The sequence below is a fragment of the Clinocottus analis genome, unplaced genomic scaffold (genome assembly GCF_023055335.1).
Source record: "Clinocottus analis isolate CAN_PGR_092001 unplaced genomic scaffold, fCliAna1.0.p SCAF_17, whole genome shotgun sequence".
NCBI lineage: Eukaryota > Metazoa > Chordata > Actinopteri > Perciformes > Cottidae > Clinocottus > Clinocottus analis.
The window spans coordinates 2,998,325-3,018,161 of NW_027175898.1; the positions used below are offsets into that span (position 1 = coordinate 2,998,325).

The 19,837-nt window shown below is 43.0% G+C and overlaps 2 protein-coding genes across 2 annotated transcripts; one reads left to right on the forward strand and one right to left on the reverse strand.

Moving 5' to 3' along the window:
* Positions 1 to 259: 259 nt before the first annotated feature.
* Positions 260 to 11,249, reverse strand: metap1 (methionyl aminopeptidase 1). Its single transcript, XM_068580071.1, has 11 exons — positions 11,056 to 11,249; positions 9,681 to 9,732; positions 9,329 to 9,438; positions 8,691 to 8,751; positions 5,449 to 5,540; positions 5,278 to 5,361; positions 5,058 to 5,196; positions 4,200 to 4,331; positions 3,555 to 3,698; positions 3,389 to 3,454; positions 260 to 2,921 (listed from the first exon to the last, which is right to left on the reverse strand). The coding sequence occupies exons 1-11, from the start codon at positions 11,170 to 11,172 to the stop codon at positions 2,755 to 2,757; spliced, it is 1,164 nt and encodes a 387-aa protein (XP_068436172.1). The 5' UTR covers positions 11,173 to 11,249; the 3' UTR covers positions 260 to 2,754.
* Positions 11,206 to 19,503, forward strand: eif4eb (eukaryotic translation initiation factor 4eb). Its single transcript, XM_068580072.1, has 7 exons — positions 11,206 to 11,329; positions 12,599 to 12,702; positions 15,762 to 15,857; positions 15,964 to 16,027; positions 17,453 to 17,566; positions 18,562 to 18,701; positions 18,803 to 19,503. Exons 1-7 carry the CDS (start codon positions 11,312 to 11,314, stop codon positions 18,915 to 18,917), a joined length of 651 nt encoding a protein of 216 aa, XP_068436173.1. The 5' UTR covers positions 11,206 to 11,311; the 3' UTR covers positions 18,918 to 19,503.
* The last annotated feature ends 334 nt before the right edge of the window (positions 19,504 to 19,837 follow it).

Genomic DNA, 19,837 nt, shown 5'->3' on the forward strand with positions numbered 1-19,837 from the left:
AGGACCCAGCATGTGTGACGGGATTTGGTGTTTTGCACTTTTGGCGCGAGGAGAGTTCAGGATTTAGCGACTCAGTTCTGCACACCGACGGACGAATTCACTCGAGGGATTGCGCAACTTCCACGACCGCTGACCCTGGACAATTACAACAAAAAGAAAGTGTTATTTGCGCGTATTTAAATGAGGTTATATACAGACGATTTGCCGCTTTCCATTGGAAAACAGTCCAATTCACAAAGATCAGTGCAAGTAGCCAAGCGCAGTTACAGTGAAGCCTTTATTTAGGAAGTGACAGGGTGCAATGAAACAGTTGTCATGAAAAATATAAAACTCCTCGACGTGTCATTTTTTGAAAATACATGAGAAAAAAAAAAAGGAATCGTTTTATTATGTAAACAAATGGTTTGTTCTCTCAACCTCCACTCAGGAAAGTCGGCCATATTGCACTCTGCTGCAAAACTTTGTAATATCCTCAGTGAAGCGGACCTTGAGAAGTCACCTTACAGACTGGTAGACACCGGCACCTTGTCTGCTTGTTCATGTGCTATGAACGCTTTGAGTACTTAATTCCTGCTGAACTGCAGCCAACCTCTTGTCCACGGGATGAATCACCATTTATTAGTCAGTCTAATAATTAATAATATACTATGAAGTCATGTCCCCGGGGCCTGAATCGAGTCATGTATGTTCAGAGAAGCAGATAACTTACATCGTAACTATATGAAGCTAAAAGTGTACTGATACATTCACAGTTAACGTAACTTGAAGTAAAATAATACAATCTCAAATGCAGCTTTGACCCTCATCGTACTCCACTTGGTTTAAAAAGGGCGTTAAGGCTCCCAGGTACCCCGACAGTCCTTTCTAGTCATAAAAAGGCTGGTGAATTAGACCAAGTTTCGGGATTAGGATCACCAGTACATCCAAGGACAAACTCGCCCACACAGAGCTACAGAAGAGTCGTTTATTACTCCATTAGAAGAAATACAAAGATGGCAGAGAAAACAGTGATCACATTAGTCCTCTGAAAATAGAAAGAATGAAAACGATGCTCACGCCGGGGGAGAATCCCCCACGTCAAGGTAAATGGTGACCGTCGAGATGAGGGGTTAACACCGGTTAACGCGCCTTGAGATACCCGCCGTGTTTTTGATTCCTAGATTCACACATTAAGGCTCATTTTGCTACACCAGGGCTGTCGGGTACGCGAGACGCAGAGGGAGACTTCCTCTGAGCCGGGTCAACAAGCTCGACGCCGCCTCATCCTGGGAACCTCTGCAGGACGCTCTGTGGCGGCGTCAGAGTGGACTGTTAAAAATAGCCACAGGACAATTGAGGGAAGAGGCTACTACTGCACACGCCACCAGGTAGATGGCACAGTGCTAGTTGTCCCCGTGCTGTGGTTAGCTAACATGGCGCAATAAAACAATCAATTCTTGTGATTTACTAAGCTGCACAGAAATGTCTTAATTCATGGAAATGATCCAATTTAGCTTTTTCTTTTAGAAGTAATAGAGTAATACAAGTCTCATATCTGTAAATTAAATACGAGGTTACAACCAGGAGAAGTTAGCGTAGCCTCGCTTAGAATAAAGACTAGAAACGGTAAGCCTGGCTCTGTAAAAAGCTAATAAAATCCACTTTCCAGCAAATCTAAACTTCATTATTAACAGGTTATTAACATGTTATTACAACAAAGTCTGCTTAAACCCTACAAAGAGAAGAACAAAAATGTACAACTTGTGGTTTTAACAGTTATGTTTTTTACTACATTTTCTTGTACAAAATAAACAATAGAGGTATAATGTGTGAATTATTGTGCTTTCAAGACCCAGGCTTGGCGTTTCCTTTTGTCTTCATGCTAAGCTAAGCTACCAGTCTCCTGGTTGCCGTTAAATATAGAAAGGGACGATTATGAGTGGTATCAATCACCTCATTAAACCAAGACTTCCTAAGTATTTAGGAAGTATTTCCTAAAATATCAAACTACTCCTTTAGATACATCTGTTGGTGAACTCTGCTTCTGTTGCAGAAAAAGGCTGGGGGATGATTTGTGTTGATCTGTAATCTAAACGTAACAACCGTTTTTCAATCTAGTGTTATTTTCTCGCTTTGAAACAAGATTTGAGTTGCGAGTCGTTGAGCTGTGAGACTTGTTGACCCAGTTTCCAGGAAGCCTCTTTCTTCTCATCTGCAGTATTGCTGATTCTTTTCGATCCGTCTCTGGGAAACTCGTATGAATTGTGATAAAGTTAGCAGAGTTTGAGAGAAAAGAAGTGAAGCATGGCGTACTAGTTAGATTTGCCCTGAGCACCACACGCACATACACACACGCACGCACACATACCACAGACAACAACTAGCCAGCCAGTAAGAAACACTGGGTGACACGACCCAGAGGTCAAAAACAGGCCTGATGTCGAGCCCGACCACTAAGCAAAACCAAATCTCATCAATACGTTCATGTTTCCTTCAAAGGATACAGTCTTCACTAATAAAGCCATCCACGTGTAATATAAGACACATTCAAGTACTTCCATTTAATTTGAGGAACCGATATTTAATTCAAAGAACAATGAGCGCCGCAGTTTAACTGAGCTCAAGGGGTGGTGCCTCCTGTTTGAGATGGAGTGTGTGTGTGTGTGCGCGTGTGTGTGTGTGTGCATGTGTGTGTGCAGACGTGCACGCTTGAGGCCCAGAGGTGCTGGGTGTCAGTGTCTGGAAAGTCCAGTCCTTGGTGCGCTCCAGTCCAGCCTACACTTGGTTGAGGAAGTGAGCGCGCCCGTTGTCCTCCATGCGGCGGGTGAGGATCTCGCAGCCGGTCTCCGTCACCAGCAGGGTGTGTTCGAACTGAGCCGAGCGCTTCCCGTCTCTGGTCACCGCCGTCCAGCCGTCGGGCCACGTCTCGTCTTGCCAGCCACCTGAGATTGTGACACGCAGAGCATCAATTAAACAGAGCCGCAGGACCAAACGCTGCCGGAGAGCCGTGAGAGGTTACGGTGGCGTTTTTAAGATTGTAATCGCTCGTTCTATGTTACACGGCAGTCAACCCGCCCTGAGCCAGTCAACACATCAATGTTAGAGAGCTACAGTGACCAATTTTTCAAAACCACACCTTTTTTTTTTTTTTTTTTAAATAAGTTCGGAGCACAACCTACTTCTAAACCCGCAATAAATCATCTGCTGAATGCAATGTCATGCAATGACGAAGCTGACATTTTATTTCCCCGACAGCAGAGTGATATATTACTTTACACTCTCGCCTCGCTTTACTCCGTTTTAATTTGTTTTGGATAATTGTGCTAATTATGTCTTATTTATATCCATTGAAAGACTATTATCCTTACAATGATCACCGTTGTTGTTCACAGTATACAGACACACTCACCTTCACATATCATGGGCTCAATGGTGAACACGTGGCCGGGCTTCATTACGCCAACTGCTTTGTTTTCTGGGAAATGAATGAACATGAAAATCATCCGGTCGTAAGCGGGCGTGCGGGACATATTCCATGGCAACTTTCAAGGGATTCAAAACACGCGACTACTCACTGGCATAATGTGGCACATTGGGAGCGGTGTGGAAAAGTCTATGGATGCCGTGGCCGCAGTAGCTCCGCACCACCGAGAAGCCGTTGGCCTGAGCGTGCTTCTGAATGATGTTCCCTAATTCTCTGTAGCGAATGCCGGGCTTCACTGTGAAAACAGGAAGCATGAGGGTTTCATGCGTTAGATATATGAGCTGTAGTTTACAGCCTGGTGGACACAGAGCTGATAGAGCTAAAAAAAACAAACATCTGATCATGATACTTATTGATGATACCAAAAGTGTACTTTTTTGTTTTTAAAAATGAACTATTACAGATGTATACTAGAACTTTGTCCACGTGAGCTTCAAAGTTGAGGTAGAAAGTTAATTGTTGACGGCTCAGAAACATGAAAATGGATCTTCCGAGGTCAAAAATTACCATTCGATCTCAACTGGCTGTGAAAAGTCGGTGCTCTCTGGTGGACAAACAATGTAATGCCCACATCGTTTTGTTAAATTAATTCAAATGAATCTTCAGCATCCGTCCTGCAATGTCTTTGCTAATATCCAATTACACGCCAACCAGCCCATCCGTATCATGAGAGTGCACAAACTCTCAACAAAGAGCGGCGACGGCATCAGCAAAATGAAACAAACTGGGTTCCTACCTGAGTCGATGGACTGCATAAGGCATTCGTATGTGGTCTGAACCAGCTTCTTCGCCTCTTCATCCACCTCGCCGATATAGAAGGTTTCATTGAGGTCGCCATGGAAACCATTGTGGTAGACGGTGATGTCCACTGCGCAAGGGGGAGACGGGGAATGCGTCAGAGCCATTGTGTTGCACGACACTAGATTCTATTGTGTCCGACACAAAGAAAGGCACCGTTATGAACAACCTGAAACATCACGGCACGTTTTCAGGGGCGGGGGGAAACGTCGACCCATTCACGAAGCCAAACTAAAACGTGTCTCTCTTCTTGGGGGCGAGGGACATCTGATGAAATTGCTGCTGGGCAAACTGGGACTTCTCCCATTTATGGAGAAATATAGAGAGCAGCAGAACTGACATGAAATCCCCACTGCTAAAGGTTAATGAAACAATTTGTCTTGTCGGGACCACGCAGCGAGAGATGAGTTGTTGGCAAGCGCTCCATCAGAGGCTCTGAGGGGAGTGGCGGATGGAAGACATCGCCTTCACGGAAATATTCATAAAGAGACTAAAATTGGCCAATCTCCCGCTGACACCATTTCAGGATGCCGGTAGAACCATTTGTCATGGAGGAGGCTTCTTTTCCCCTTCTACTTCACGCTCTTTAATAAAACATTTCCCTGCATCCAAACTTAGCTCAACTTTCTTCAGCCAGGTTTAAAATCGAGGATAGGAGATAATGAGAAAAAACTAAAAGGAAAAATATATCTTAGGTGTGTTTGTTGGAGGATGCAACAGCGAAGAAAGTTAAATAAATACATTTAAAAACTCTGCAACTCTAAAACACATGTAACGTGTGGTGCAGTGAGCGTACCGTTGAGAATGTCTCCTTCTTGTAATAGTCTTCGGTCCGGGATGCCGTGGCAGATGACTTCATTGACAGACGTGCAGCAGGATTTGGGGAAGTTGTAGTAGTTGAGAGGGGAGGGGTAACAGTTCCTGGCTGTGCAAGCCTGAATAGACAAAGCATGTTGGTTTCAGCGATAGTGAGACGAGTAAAGGATTAGATGTCGGTCAAGTGAGCGAGCGCATACCAGGTGCACGGCGTGGTCGATTTCTTCCGTTGTAACACCCGCTTTCACCATCAAGGCTGCGATGTCCAGGACTTCTCGCGCCAGCTGTGAATAACACACGAACATTAAAATGGGGGGGGGGAACAAATTGCAAACCGTGGCACCAGCGTCAGCGGCGGCCTGCGTCGTTACCTTGCACACTACTCGCATGCCTTCGATGTCCTCGGGACAGAGGATCTTGATCTGCGACGTCCCCTTCAGAGACTGCTCCGACTCGGATATCCCTGTGAAGGGAACGAGGACAGACAAGCGGCGTCATTCACACGTCAGCGCTCTGGCGATGCTGACGAGCCGACTCAGACGGGACCCGTCGGAGGTCTATCGACCAGACTTACAAACACCTGGTGTTTGGTTTTACATCGTAGATGACGGAAGACGACAGGTCATTTGTTTGTGAGAAGGAATAAGCATCGTCATCCTTCTTTCATCTTGCAGTTACGCTGCATCTCTACACAACCTGCTATTTTCCTTCTATCAACATGAACCATGTCTCGAGTCAAAGACTGGGTTGAAAACGATCGGATCGTTTTTTTTTGATAAATCTACATTGTGAAAAAAAGAATGAACATAAAGGTCATAACGAGCGGTTGCTTTCCTGCCAGTGACCACATTTCCAAATTTGATAAAGGGGCTTCAATAATTTCACATCATGATTTCACTGAATAACTTCATTCCACCCACACAGAATGTTCAAAATATTATTTTCTTTCTTTAAAAAAAAATATAAAAAAAAGGTACGATGTACATTTGAAGACTTAACTTCCATTTGATGCAGCGTAACAGATTATAGCTCTAAGATCATTTGCATCTGTAGTCCCTCTGCAGTGAAAAGAAAAAGATTGCCTTTTTCTCTGACTTCTGTGGAACTCGTCGTTTAAGACCGCTCGAGGCACGCGACGTCGACATCGTCTTTCAAATCCCTTTATCAAAAGTCAAGGCCCTTTTTTTCTCTAATGGTTTACAACTCAAGCTTTCTTTAGTTACGACATTCATGAATCCCACATTTCTAACCAGCGCTACGGCACTAGGGGACAACTAGCTGCTCCTACACAGAACGAGGGACGACAGCAGAGGCAGGCTGCGCTGACACTCGCACCGTCGACACAGAAGGGGGACGGAGCAGGACGTTGCTGCTGCTTGGAGGAGAGAGGACCGTTGCTGCTGCTGCTGCTGCTGCTGCTGCTTGGAGGAGAGCAGCAACGCTGGCAGCTGCAGCTTGGCAACGCGTGAGACCCTCCTCCCCTCGGCAGTTTAACTACAGATTGCACCAGATCAGAATTCTTGGCATGAAAAGCACATTAAGGGCCGTTATTTAACCAGACATTGTTCAAGGCAGTGGAGTCATCAACGACTCGCTAATTTATAATTCATCAACCCAGCAAGATGACTGCTGGATGAACACCAACAGTTGCCTGGCAACGCAGACTTGAGACAGGTTTGTGTGAACGCAGCCTTTTGACCCGCAGAGCCGACGGTGCGAGTGCAACAATCAATTAGACTTACTTACACTTTGATACAGCTGCTCAGGAGAGAAGAAAGGCATGAGAATCACAGTGTGCACATTTTTAGGTCCTCAGAATTGTGTGCTCCACTTCCCCACCATCGGGTTTATTCGGGGTAATAACCACCATTTAATGTGTAGGAATAAATAAATCGACAGAGCTTTCTCTGTAGCCGCCGTCGCCCTCTGACCTCCCCACATTCAAATCACAAATCAAAACTCACCTCTTAAAACTGCTTTTAATGTATGACTGTGTGCTCTCTTACTGCTTTCATTTAGTTTTATTCTATTTGTTTTAGGATATTTTAACTGTTATGCAAAGTGACTTTGAGTACTTAGAAAAGCACTTTATAAATAAAAAGCATTATTGTTATCATTATAAATAAATAAACACTGTTCCAGATTTGACTTGGGCTCAGTAACGCTGCCGCGTTGAGCAACACGAGCCTGCAACAATTGAGCTTCAGTCCCCGAGAAGACATCACAGGAGACTGAAGAGACTGTAACCATGACGACCCGAGTATCTATGCAGTCGGATGACAGGGATGTAGAGGTTGCCATGGTTGCACACTGAATATCTCTCCCGGAGAAACGAGACCAGGTAAATACGCAGGTTCCAATTAGAGGTGTCTTGTGTTTATTAACACCTGCTCATTGAAGCAGCGTGACGGAAATAAACCTGCGCCCGCTGGCTTTCCAGAGTGAGGTGTTGAGCCAGTGATTCAGTTGCTAAATGCTAAAATAAAACCTGAGGGAGTGCATCAAAATAGTGGACGTGCAAAGAATTATTAAAAAAAATAAAAGCTTTTTTGTTGTCGCAATACTGAACGGAACTAAATCCAGTGACATGATACGAGTATCCTCCTGAAAATACACACCTTAAATCAGCAGCTGTGTACAGCTGTCAGCCAACCGCTCAAACCACATAATAAGGGTGCAAATGTGTAACTGTCCTGTTTGCACAGCAAAACACATAAAAAAAAATAGAAAAGCACAAGACACATCCATGGATGACTGCTTTGTCTACCACAGAAATAAACCGAGACAGGCCCTCAACGGCTTGCAGCTCAGAATGTGAGCTCAATTTCTTCTCCCGATACCTGAACTTGTGCATCGACCGACGCTGCTTACCGGTGCGCTTCTAGTAAGCGTCACCGCTTGAATATATGGATATTATTTCTATTTCTCGCAGCCGTATACTACTAACCTCGCATGACTCTAATACGATTGGTCGTAAGGCCTGGTTCAGGTTAAACCCTTTGTACTACATGACCAACGACAGACAGAGAACAGGCCTGTCTTTTATCTCGACTGACAGATTTTTGTAATTGTGTAACGGTGGCAAATTGCTAAAATTTGATGCTACTCTGTCTCTGCTCGCACCTGCTTGATTGATGAGATGAAATTACGTGAGAAGGAACCGAGATGACTCACTCTTTGCATAATTCAATCATCGATTTCAGACACAGCTGACAAAATGGTGCAACAACATGATTAACGGAACTTGCCGATACCGACGGGAAAAATGTAATCGGCATTAGCATCACAATCCTTTTTTCTCTACTTGTGGATTCACAAAGGCCAAAAATGAATTTGTATAAAGAACGTAAATAAATATTACTATGTTGATCAGTCAGTTTGAGGCGTATACAATCAGATTGTGTTTTGCATTTCTGCGTGACAACATTTGTCTGGCGATGCCAGGATGCTATGGCTTTGCTTCCAGGGAAAAAAGTATGTTACACTCCGTAGTATTGGTTTGGTGTTAAAAACTAAAATTGCAATTTTAAAGAAAATACTAAAGTTTCCCAAGAGGACGATGAGCCAATGTGATTAGCTGAAAACATATTCCTTGAGAAAGGAGCACAGGTACCTCTGGGGTGATCAGCATAGTCAGGTCTTTGGATGTCACCGGGCACGTGCCTCATGGGAGTCTACAGCAGCAGCCAAGGAGAGAACAGAAACGTTATGGGATTCACATAAATCACATGAACAAGGAAATAATTGATGCAAGCAACCATTTTTTAAAAATATATATAATTCCCTGGTACTCTCTGTTCGTTCCTTTCCCCCCCTAAGGCTGTCCTCCATTCTTTATCGAAGGCAATTTGGTGTTACAATTTGTTCCGACACATTCGGATTAAATGTGCACCGACAGGTTTTATTATATGGCCCCGTTTTGGATTTTTTTTTTAACTATACGGTGTGGCGTGTAGCAAGGACGGTTCGTCATCTCTACTTAAAGGAGTTGATGTAATTTGGGCTCACAATTGGGTCGCAGGGGAGAAGTTAACATTTAAAACATTGTGGTGAAAGGTAATTATCTCTTCCCAGTTGCCACCGGGTATTAACGATTGGGAAAATTTAGAGAATATTGCAAATCAGTTTAGCCCCACTGAGTGCAACCAACTGGGAACAAAAAGGGTGCCATCGCTCATGCATAGCCGCACTCAAGCCTTCTTTTTATGTTTTACTTGAATGTGAATGTGTTACAACTCAGTGAGAGCTTACCAGTGGATAATGAGGTTGTAGTTTCCCTGTGTAGCGGTAGCCGGGCCACGGGTCTGTGTTGATGTCATTCTCCACACAGTTCTTGGATTCATTCTCGTTCTGGTCATCCTCTGACAAAACACAGCATAAGGTATTATCTGAAACATCTGACACCACCGCGTTGGTTCACAGTCAATGGAGTATCATGACTTTCAAAACGAGCACTGATTGAACACCACGTGTAGGTTTAGAACATTACTTTAAAAAAGAAAAGAAAACTCAGAACAAGCATGCAACTTATTCGTTCACATGCTGAGAATGAGTCCTCAGGTGTAAACGGTGTACAGAACTGACAACGACCAGGAATACATACTTGCTTTTTTGTGCAGCAACTTGTGAGACACCCAGCTCCCTTTGAAACATTCCTGGAAATGAAAACACAGACAGAAACCCTAAATGGGAGCGTGCAATGACCGACAACGTGCAAATTCAACTCAAGCGTTCGCTGAACTAACATTCAACCCCAAAAAGAAGAAAAAAAATGTTACGTGCACACCGTGACAGCATAGAAAGTGCCCTAAAACAGTATTTGGGGGATTTTCACAATAAAGACTTTGAACCCATCACTTAGCCATGTATTCCTCCTCTCAATGGTGTCGCGTTGGGACAGTTAACAGCAGAGAAAGATAGACGTGGAAATATAGAAAGCGGGGTCAGGTTGCGCGGCCACAAAAACTGCAACCGCAGCAAAGATCTTCTAGGGTCAAATACCATGGCACCGCCACCGCACGATCATTTAAACTGCCAACCCAACTATTTATAAAGCTTTTGCCTCAGAGAGCATCGCAGGGCCCTTCTGCTGAGAGAGCAGTTGCTGTAGCTTAATGTTTAATACTTTGTTGGCAGAGACGTTTCCAATGCAGTGTCTGCAAGAAGAAGAAGAGAAAACATTGCCCCCAAAAGCAGCAACTGTCAAGTGGGATTCACGCGACTTCTTAAAAGCCCTCTTAGTATTTAAGTGAAAGACGAACTGCATGGACAGTGAGTCCATCAGTACTTTTCCCAATGCTCAGAGAAGACAGGGAACTCAGGGTGTGAGGTCCTGTCGTTTAGGAATCCATCGTTAAACTCGTGTGTGTGTGTGTGTGTGTGTGTGTGTGTGTGTGTGTGTGTGTGTGTGTGAGAGAGACAGAGACATCGTGACAACAAACGCTCTGTCACGCAACATTAACTCTGTGGCACTTCACAGCCACAACTCGTCATTCCTCTCAGTCTGTGTAATCATTACAACGCCTGTCACCAATACAAAAATTGACATTATGTCACGCAGCTGTATCTAGCTGTCAGCGAGCGAGCTTGACACTATGGGCTTTTTTTTTTCTCCCCCATTTTGAGCAAGGGACGATACCGGGGACTCACTTGAGCTAATCAGCCGACAGTTAGCTAGCTTAAACGTTTTCCCCTCGGCCAACAGGCTCAGTTATGATGATGACTGAATGCGTTATTCCTCCTCTGGAAATTGTATAATTCACCACCGGAAAGCCTATTCGTTGACGTTATCCAAATACGTTATTAGCGGTTTACAAAGCCTCTCACAATTACACATGTCTACCTAGCTTGACAGTTAGCAGCCGCGTGATGAGACAGAAAGGCCTAAAGCTAGTTGTGTGTGTGTGTGTGTGTGTCTGTGTGTGTGTGTGCGGCTACAGCCGACGTTCAAACTGGACAAGCCGAAAATGCAGCAGTACCTGGGAACAGAAATAGGAGCCTTGAATGCCAAGCTTGATACATGTGGGACACTGGAGCTTGGCGTCCTTGCTGCAGCCCTCTGTCTCACACTCCCTTCTAGCCTCGGTGCTCGCCATGCCTTCGTCTGCCGGAGGGGTGGAGTCGCGTTGAAAGGACCAGCCAGCGACTGCACACTGCGCATGTGCGCAGCGGCGAACGTCACGTTGCGCAGCTCTGCCCAATCAACAGAAACTTTTTCCAGCAGAGATTTTTAAGATGGCGACCGCCGAACCGGTGAGTACTTTTACGAGATATCGTATCAAAACGTTTGCGTGGGGCGGGGGAGCGGCTTATTGCTGTAATTACAAGCTGGTAACTTTAAACATGTGTCTTCAAAAAGAAACTGAGTGTTGTTACGATCACGTTTGCTGTTTTGACTAGTTGTAAGTGTGTCTGCCTTGTGTGCCGCGACCCGAGCGTGAGCGAGAGACGCTCGTGTGTGCGGAGATCTCCCAGCTTGAACGCTGACGTTAACGTTACAGCTCACCGACGTGCCGTTCACCTTTGCGCAATAGAGCCATTACAAAATGAGTTACTGAGCTATTACTTAGCTTTACCGCAATACTACACACCGGAGTAATTATTAGTCAAGACGGGTATGACTGCTGTGAACTAAAAGTAGATTCGGCATACGATATAAGTCGTGAAATATAAATAGCAGTTTGTTTTTTGTAACTACAATTTCAGCTGTCAAAGTTGGTTGAAGTTACTCGGTGCTGACCTCTGCAAATGCAGCGTTGGCTACTTTGGTGGCTAACTAGTTAGTTGGTGTGACGGTTACTTTAGCATGACGGCAGATGACCGTAAGAAAGCTAAAGTGGCAGTTTTAAAAGTATCCCCCCCCCCTGAATTAAACGCTATTCAGTGTATGAAATGCACGCCGAATTGAAGACCCGGTCCAACAGTTTGCGGTCACGTCCCAGTTTGTACTAAGCCGGTAACTGGCTACGTTAACTTCAGCGGCACATGTTGAACTGGTGGATCGCTTGTTTGAATGCAAAGTGAGTGGTGATCTTTATGTTAATCAACAAACATCCGGGGAATCGACACAGCCGGCCTGACAATGAAGTTAACACTTTCCCGAAGTATCTTGCCACCAGTAACGAAACTGGGTACAAGTTGGCACCGATGATTGACGTTAAACTGTGTTTTCACTTAAAGGCGGACTGTGTTCCAGATGTTCATGTTGGTTTCACTAGTTAACGCTTACGTCACGGGTTTTTATTTTTTTAATATTTTGTGACTATAATTCGACTTTTATTTTGGAAATACTCTCGTTCGAGATTATATACAACATTGTTTTGTCAAATGGGCTCTTTCTAAATATTGGCTTGTATTTAAATGTAGTCAGCTGCTATGGCTGAAGAACTCCATCAGAGATAAGATGTCGTACTAATATTACAGAATAATGTATACTAATTACAATAATAGTATTAATAAAAATGATAGATACGCTGCCAGCCTCCCTTATATGTATCTCACCTCTACCTCACTGCCTTTTAGGAAACCAGCTCGAGTCCAACTCTGCCGGATGAAGATGGAGCGGAGGAGACTGGACAAGAGATTGTGGACCCAGAGTCCTACATCAAACACCCCCTTCAGAACAGGTTGGGGTCATTCGAGATAGCCAGTTCATTTAATCGAAGCCTTGGAACACGCATGTTTAATTTTTCAAAATGATGTACGATGCCTGACGATCCCTCTCTAAATCAGTACATTCATAATCACTCTGACAGCAAAGGATCATGCTTCAGGTCTGCAGAATCTACTACACTTTATACTACTACTGCAAGCAGTAAGAAGCAAACTAAATATTTACATTTGTCATTTTATAAACTCACTATATCTGGAACCACTTCAATGATAGTCTTAAGGGTTGAGAAAACATAGAATGTTTTAGATCATTTTCACTATTTTTCCGTTTGTTAATGCCAATTTCTTTATGCCAACTTTATTGAACTTACCGAACTTACACGATTCGTCAATCGATCATAGGAACAACACAACTAATACTGAATACTTTTCTCAGCTTTGTATAATAAAAAAAAATTGTCAAAAAAACATTTGGGTTTTCTACTTTTGATGTGGGAGAACATAATCATGGTCTTTCAGAATTTGCCACGGGTGTTTTCCACACATTTTTGGACCTTAATTAAAAGAATATTTGATTATTTAATTAAGTTTTTGACGGATTAGGTGGTAATAAAAGTAATGCTTTTAGTTGTAATGATGCTTTAGTAACAGCTAGAGTGTGCCTGTTAAATTCAGAAGGTTTCGATTGACACAAAATGTAAATGAAAGGAACATTTGCCAGTTGTTTCGACTTCCACTTTTGAGGCAAAATGGAGAAATCACATGTTCAGATATGCCAGTCTCAGTACTGGTGTGTGTGTTTGTGAGTGTGCACTGTATAAAACGTGGACCTGGGGGAATGTGTGCATCATCAACTTTGGTGAAAAGATTTGTGTCACAAATATCGTCCTTAATCACAGCTCGGGCACTGAGGGACCCTTCCTCCACACAACCGACTGGACAGCTCACACAGACGTGGAAGCAAAACATGAACTGACCACTCGCCAAAAACTGTTGATTGCTGTGTTCATCCGGAGGAAGACGAGCAATTCACCAAATGGTCTGCGGCACGGCGCACCATAAAACTGTGTTAAAATATATATATATATATATATATATATATATATATATATATATATATATATATACATACATACATACATACATACATACATACATACATACATACATACATATGTTATATAAATTCAAAACCGGCCCACTTTACAGCGAGACTGAGCGGGTGATTAAATAATATCTACATTCATTTTGTGTAAAAATATATATTTGATTGATTTACGATCTTATAATGATTTCTTAGCTTATGGCAAGTTATTTTATGATATTTAAGAAGATATGAATGTTTGATTATTTTGGTTTACGTTTTCACGCTCTACAGGTGTTAAAATTAATTTCCCGTCACATCCTACACTATTGCATTCTGCTGGATGGTAAACTTTGTTTCCCAAGTCTTTGATTGTCTGCGATAGTCTGGTGACCTGTCCAGACGGTTTCAGTGCTTTCCTCTCGATCCTGGAGTCCAACTCCCTTCTGTACCGAATACCAATATGCATCAAGTGAATATTTTACACATATTTAAATTCCACAGGGATATTTATGTCCAAAAGGGTCAAGAAGAAACCCAAACTCAACGGAAAGCTCAGTCTGATGGAAAAGTTGGGCTGTGAACATTTTACTGGCGTCTCGCGGCTCAGTTCTGATATTTGAAATACGTTGGTGGCGTTCCAATAGCAACACCACCAACTACAGATTGACCATTTTAAATTTGTTTGGGACAAATTAGGACAAACATGATTTCCCATACAGCTAAATTATGCAGCTGAAAGTCAAAGAACGTTAGCCTATTTGCATATATACATTTTACTGATCTGCTTAATGTTTTCTCGGAGCATAAGGCTAATCCAGCATGCATTAGAGAGAAAATAAACATCCTGTATAGGTGCCATCAAATATATTATACCGTACATGTTGCCTCAGATCTTAATCTGAGGCAACACATAATTAAACATTCCAATATTTTCCCAAACAAGTTGACATTGAATTGACCTCAAGCCTGCCAATGGAGACTTGTCATATTTGCTCATTAGATCTTCGGTTATGCACATACGATGCCTTTCAAGGGCATTCAATTAGTATCGGTTGACTTGTTCCGTTTTCGGCCATAAATTTGGACCCAAACGCACTGACAGACGAGCTGCTTTAATGGCTTTATAATAAACTTGTGCCGAATAGGGATCGGACCACAGGCGATTCTGACTAACAGATGTTTCTGGTGGAGCGGCATGTCCGCCCCCTGAGCTGTTAATCAGCACGAGTGACGAGGGAATTTCAAATCTTTAATTACAAACCAGTTTGCAGTCTGTTTTCCATGGATATCTTCTTTATTCTCTATATGCCTGCTGTACATAGGAGGTGTTACCATTATGGCTCTTTTTTAATTTTTTTTTTACATTTAAAGCTTTGACATCTTCACCTATATAAAAACATTATTTGGTGTTAGTGTGGTTGTATGAATGTAATTTCTGGTGCCGTTAGATTGCTGCTTGACCACCCCATTAACAAAGGTGCGGGCTTCGTGGCTGCAACCATTTCTTTGGACCGTGGCAAAAATAGTGTTTCGCAAAAGCCAAACAAATACGTAATGAAGCAGAAGATTTGTTAGATTAAATCATGTTTAAACATTCAGATTTTTGCATTGCAGCCAGGCGATTACAAACCATTCGGCCCGGCCCGCCTTCTCAATATGATTTGGATTGTGATGGCAAAGTTTAGATATTAATGTTACACGCAACACGATGCTGTGATATTGCCACAAAGCGCAGACACACATGCAGTTTCTGGAGGCAGTTGCTGAGCCGTAAGAAGATTCAATCTCTAACAAGCGTGACACCACATTTTCTATTAATTGGACCGTTGGACAGTCGATGGTATGACCAACAGTTTGCGGGGCCTCTGTACGTCGCTCATTTCCTCCGAAAGCGTCATTGGCTTTTGGTTTCTGTCGGTTAGCTTGCGTTCAATTAGGGGCTTCTTGCATTTATGCTAATTCCTCTGCTGTTTATCGCCCCAACAGATGGTCTCTGTGGTTCTTCAAGAACGACAAGAGCAAAACATGGCAGGCCAACCTGCGACTCATCTCTAAATTTGACACAGTTGAAGATTTCTGGGCGTAAGGAGCAATAAATTTCTCATTTTTTTTGTTTTCCTGTGCAGTGACTTAAGCAGTAAAATGTCATGCTATGCATGTTTTTCATGCTGTGTTCTCTGCATTTCAGACTCTACAACCACATCCAATTGTCAAGCAACCTCATGTCAGGCTGTGATTACTCCCTTTTCAAGGTACCGTTGATTTATTTGCCATTTATGTAAAAGCACAGAGTGAGTAGTTCAAGTACATGTAATACCAGCTTTTTACATATTTGTGCATGCCAATATCCTCTCTGGGTGGACTCAATGAAACTAAAGGAACCACATCGAAGGATTTTAAACAACTTTCTTGAAGGAGCACATTCACATCACGAGAAAATATGTTTTGCAAACTTCGCAAAGGCCAGGACACACACACAGCTGATATCATTCAGACTGGGAGTACAAAGATGTTAAAATCATCTTTTTCCAGTTATTTATAACAAAAAAAATAAAAACCTTTTGTTTTAAACTGATATCCTTGGAAGAATAAGTGATCTTGAATTGCAGGGTTGTAATGACAGTGAAATAACGAACAGACCGATACCAGATTGAATTTACAACTCACAACAACGGCGCCGTTACTGGAGGGTAGACGGGAGCGTCTCTGACTGAATCTGTCTCGACTAAGTGAGCTCATGTGCAAAAGAGCTCATTTAAGCAGATGTGATGACGGACGAGGAGAAGGGTGTTTTGAAGTTCGGTTAGCTAAATGGCAGTCGTGGTGAGCAGCCGCTAATTACAATGCACGAGACAGGTGATGACTACGATGGCGAAGGGTTTGAACATTTGCAAGGGCAGTTAAGCGTGGGACTTTTTGATGTATAGATGTTTTTGCTGGTTAAAAAAAAATTCCATTTAATTGGATTGTAACCACTAGCCACATACGCAGATGCTTTGCCTACATCCCATTAAACTTGTGCAAGCTCACCCTGCTGAACTGTTACTGAAATTAAAACATTATGTATATGAATACATATATCTTTTATGATATTCCAGGTAGCCTTAAGCAAAGCACACAGGTTAACACCTTCCTCTAGTTTTTTTGTCAGCCAGCTGTTACCATGTAAGATGTAGCTCGATTGAGCATCCTAATTGGATAGGTTTAGTTAATCTATTAACAATTATTCCTTATTGAAAAACACTTCTGATTTGTTCACTTTGAAGCCTAAGTTTGCACGCAGCAAACATTATCTGCTGAGATTTTGCAAAGTATCTTTCCCCACTCACCTCCCCACTGCGTTCTACAATCAGTGATCTATTATTGTAACAATGAGCAGGATCTGCCTGGGGCAAAAAGACTAACGACTGAACTTCTAGTCACTGCAGAGCCGTCACTTCAATGAATACCAATACGATTTCCCCTTCACACTTGAAATCTCCTAAAAAAAAAAAACACTTTTCTGTGCGAATCCGAATGTTGCGGCAGAAATGCAACTTGAGACAAAGACGTCAACCAAAATATAAAACCATCACTGGATACATGTTGAGTTTCATGCAAACCTTGAACCCGATTTTGAGTTTTTCAGTGCAGTGGCTCGGAAAACAGTGCGTTGACAATCTGTGCCGTCGCTGCAGGATGGCATCGAACCCATGTGGGAGGACGAGAGGAACAAGCGCGGCGGGCGCTGGCTGATGACGCTCAACAAGCAGCAGAGGAGACTAGACCTGGACCGCTTCTGGCTGGAAACGGTAGGTTTGGATGTGGCTGAGGTGCTTTGTGTTCTGTCCGGTGTCGTTACACAAGACGAGTGACGCCAAGGCTCTTTTTCTTGAGCCCTATGCACACCATGTGACCATTACACGTGTCACACCGCTGAAATGGGTGGTTACATCCTCTCATACCACGGAGCGGACTGTTGTAGTGACATTCTTCTGCACAAACTGGTTCTATGACTATTTTAAAACTCATGTGTACATGTGTGTATGAATCTGTAGGCTCAGCTGATGATTAAGGGTGACAACACAGTCAAATGAGAGCGAGGTGAAATCTGGCTTGTCTGCTGCTCAGTCTGCACTCCGCACGGGGTTGTGTTGAGCTCTCCAGCCGCTCTAAAGGTCACTGACAGTGATACCGATATCCAGCGAGCAATACTTGCCAGTTAGCAGACGGCACTTTACTGTCAGTGTGCTGCGACTGCTGGTCAATCTCAGCCGCTAGGGGTCCCTTTCTTTCCAGTGACATTTCCGCTGATTGTATCGCCATATTTTAAACCCGAGAAACGTTTTAATGATGGCGGACAAAAACTAATGAGTTTTGTCGAGCTGTGAGACAGAGTTGTCGCAGAGTGGGGGGGGCTGCTTCATCCTGCTGGTCCAGGACCTGCATCTGCTTGAACATCGCAGATTTGCTCTTGAAATGTGTTGCAAGAACAATATTCCAGCTATAAGCTATGACATAAAAAAATCCCCGGGGGGCCGGAGCAGCAGTTAGTATTTAGTAGAGTCAGTGCTGGTTTCTAGAAAAAGCAACAAAGTAAGACTGTCACTGTAAAATACCACAATGTAATATTTCAGCATCCTCACTGACTGCATTTACTTTCACACTAAATGTTCCATTATTATTCAAAATATGACAAAATTCAGAATTAGTTATTATTCCATTTGTATATTCCCAATGAAGTCTCATTCCTCACAGAGCATTTTAACAGGTAATGAGCTTTCGTTCCCCTCCGTCCCTTCGCCAGCTCCTGTGCTTGGTCGGAGAGGCCTTCGGCGACTGCAGCGACCAGGTCTGCGGCGCGGTGGTCAACATCCGCACGAAAGGAGATAAAATAGCCGTGTGGACATCGGACTACGAGAACCGGGACGCCGTGACACTCATAGGGTGAGGCGCGTCTCCAGTGTCAACGCATGTTCATGTTCATAAATGCAGGTGGCGTGCATCCTCCGCAACCTCCTCTCATGGTGTCATTTCCCCGTCGACAGGAGCACTTACAAGGAGCGCCTGGGGCTGCCCACCAAGATGACTATTGGCTACCAGTCTCACTCCGACACGGCCACCAAGAGCGGTTCGACCACCAAGAACAGATTTGTGGTTTAAGAAAATGCCCAATGTGCCTTCTTTTTATTCTTATTTGTTGTTGGTTCATATGTTTACTTTGCTGCAAAGACTCTGCGGAAATGCAATCTGGAAGAGGAAAGAAGAAAAACAGAAATAAATAAAATGACTGTTAAATGTTTCCATAACCTGCCCAGGACTTGAACCACATGAAAGAAACAAACATGGACTAACAGATGAACATGAATCTTTCAAAACACTAACAATGAGAGGTTTACATAATAATGGTTGATTTAGAGTGCTGCATACTTTACCAAAGACATTTGTTTTGATTTTTTTTTATCATTAAGGAATCCTGAAATGCTTAATATACAGACATACATATGTTTGTATAGTTCTCTACCATTTACTGCAGCACCGTTGGTTTGCTGTAAGCCTTAATGACATGAAACTATTTTAATTTATTTCAAATTTGATTAGATTTAGATCTTTTTAGTTGTTTTGCTTCTTTTTTTTGCCTTTGCCTTGAACTGCATGTAATCGACCTTTAAAAAAGTATTTTATGACTCATATTCATTTAAGTGTTAATATAATTAAAACATTGGTTTTGCAATTATTAGTTGTTAAACTGTGTACTACTTATTTATTTGCATATCTGTGATCGGTACATTTCTTGTTCTGAATGACGTCCTTTTGACTCAGTGGTGCTGCATTGTAGGATTACAGACTTTGTCGCTGTGGAGCGTTCAATAGATTCCTACCGATGGTCCGCGTTCCCACTGTTAAAATACTAAAGGGGAGACAATCGATCTCGGGGGAGAGGGGACAGGAAAGTCCCTTCTTTGGCTTCCGAGCAGCTTAAGATCCACTTTTCGCCTCAGTGGAAAAAGCCACATTCAAACCTGCCCATCTCCACCCCATCATCCCGAGATCTCTCAAAATGTCAGCAAAAAAAAAAAAAA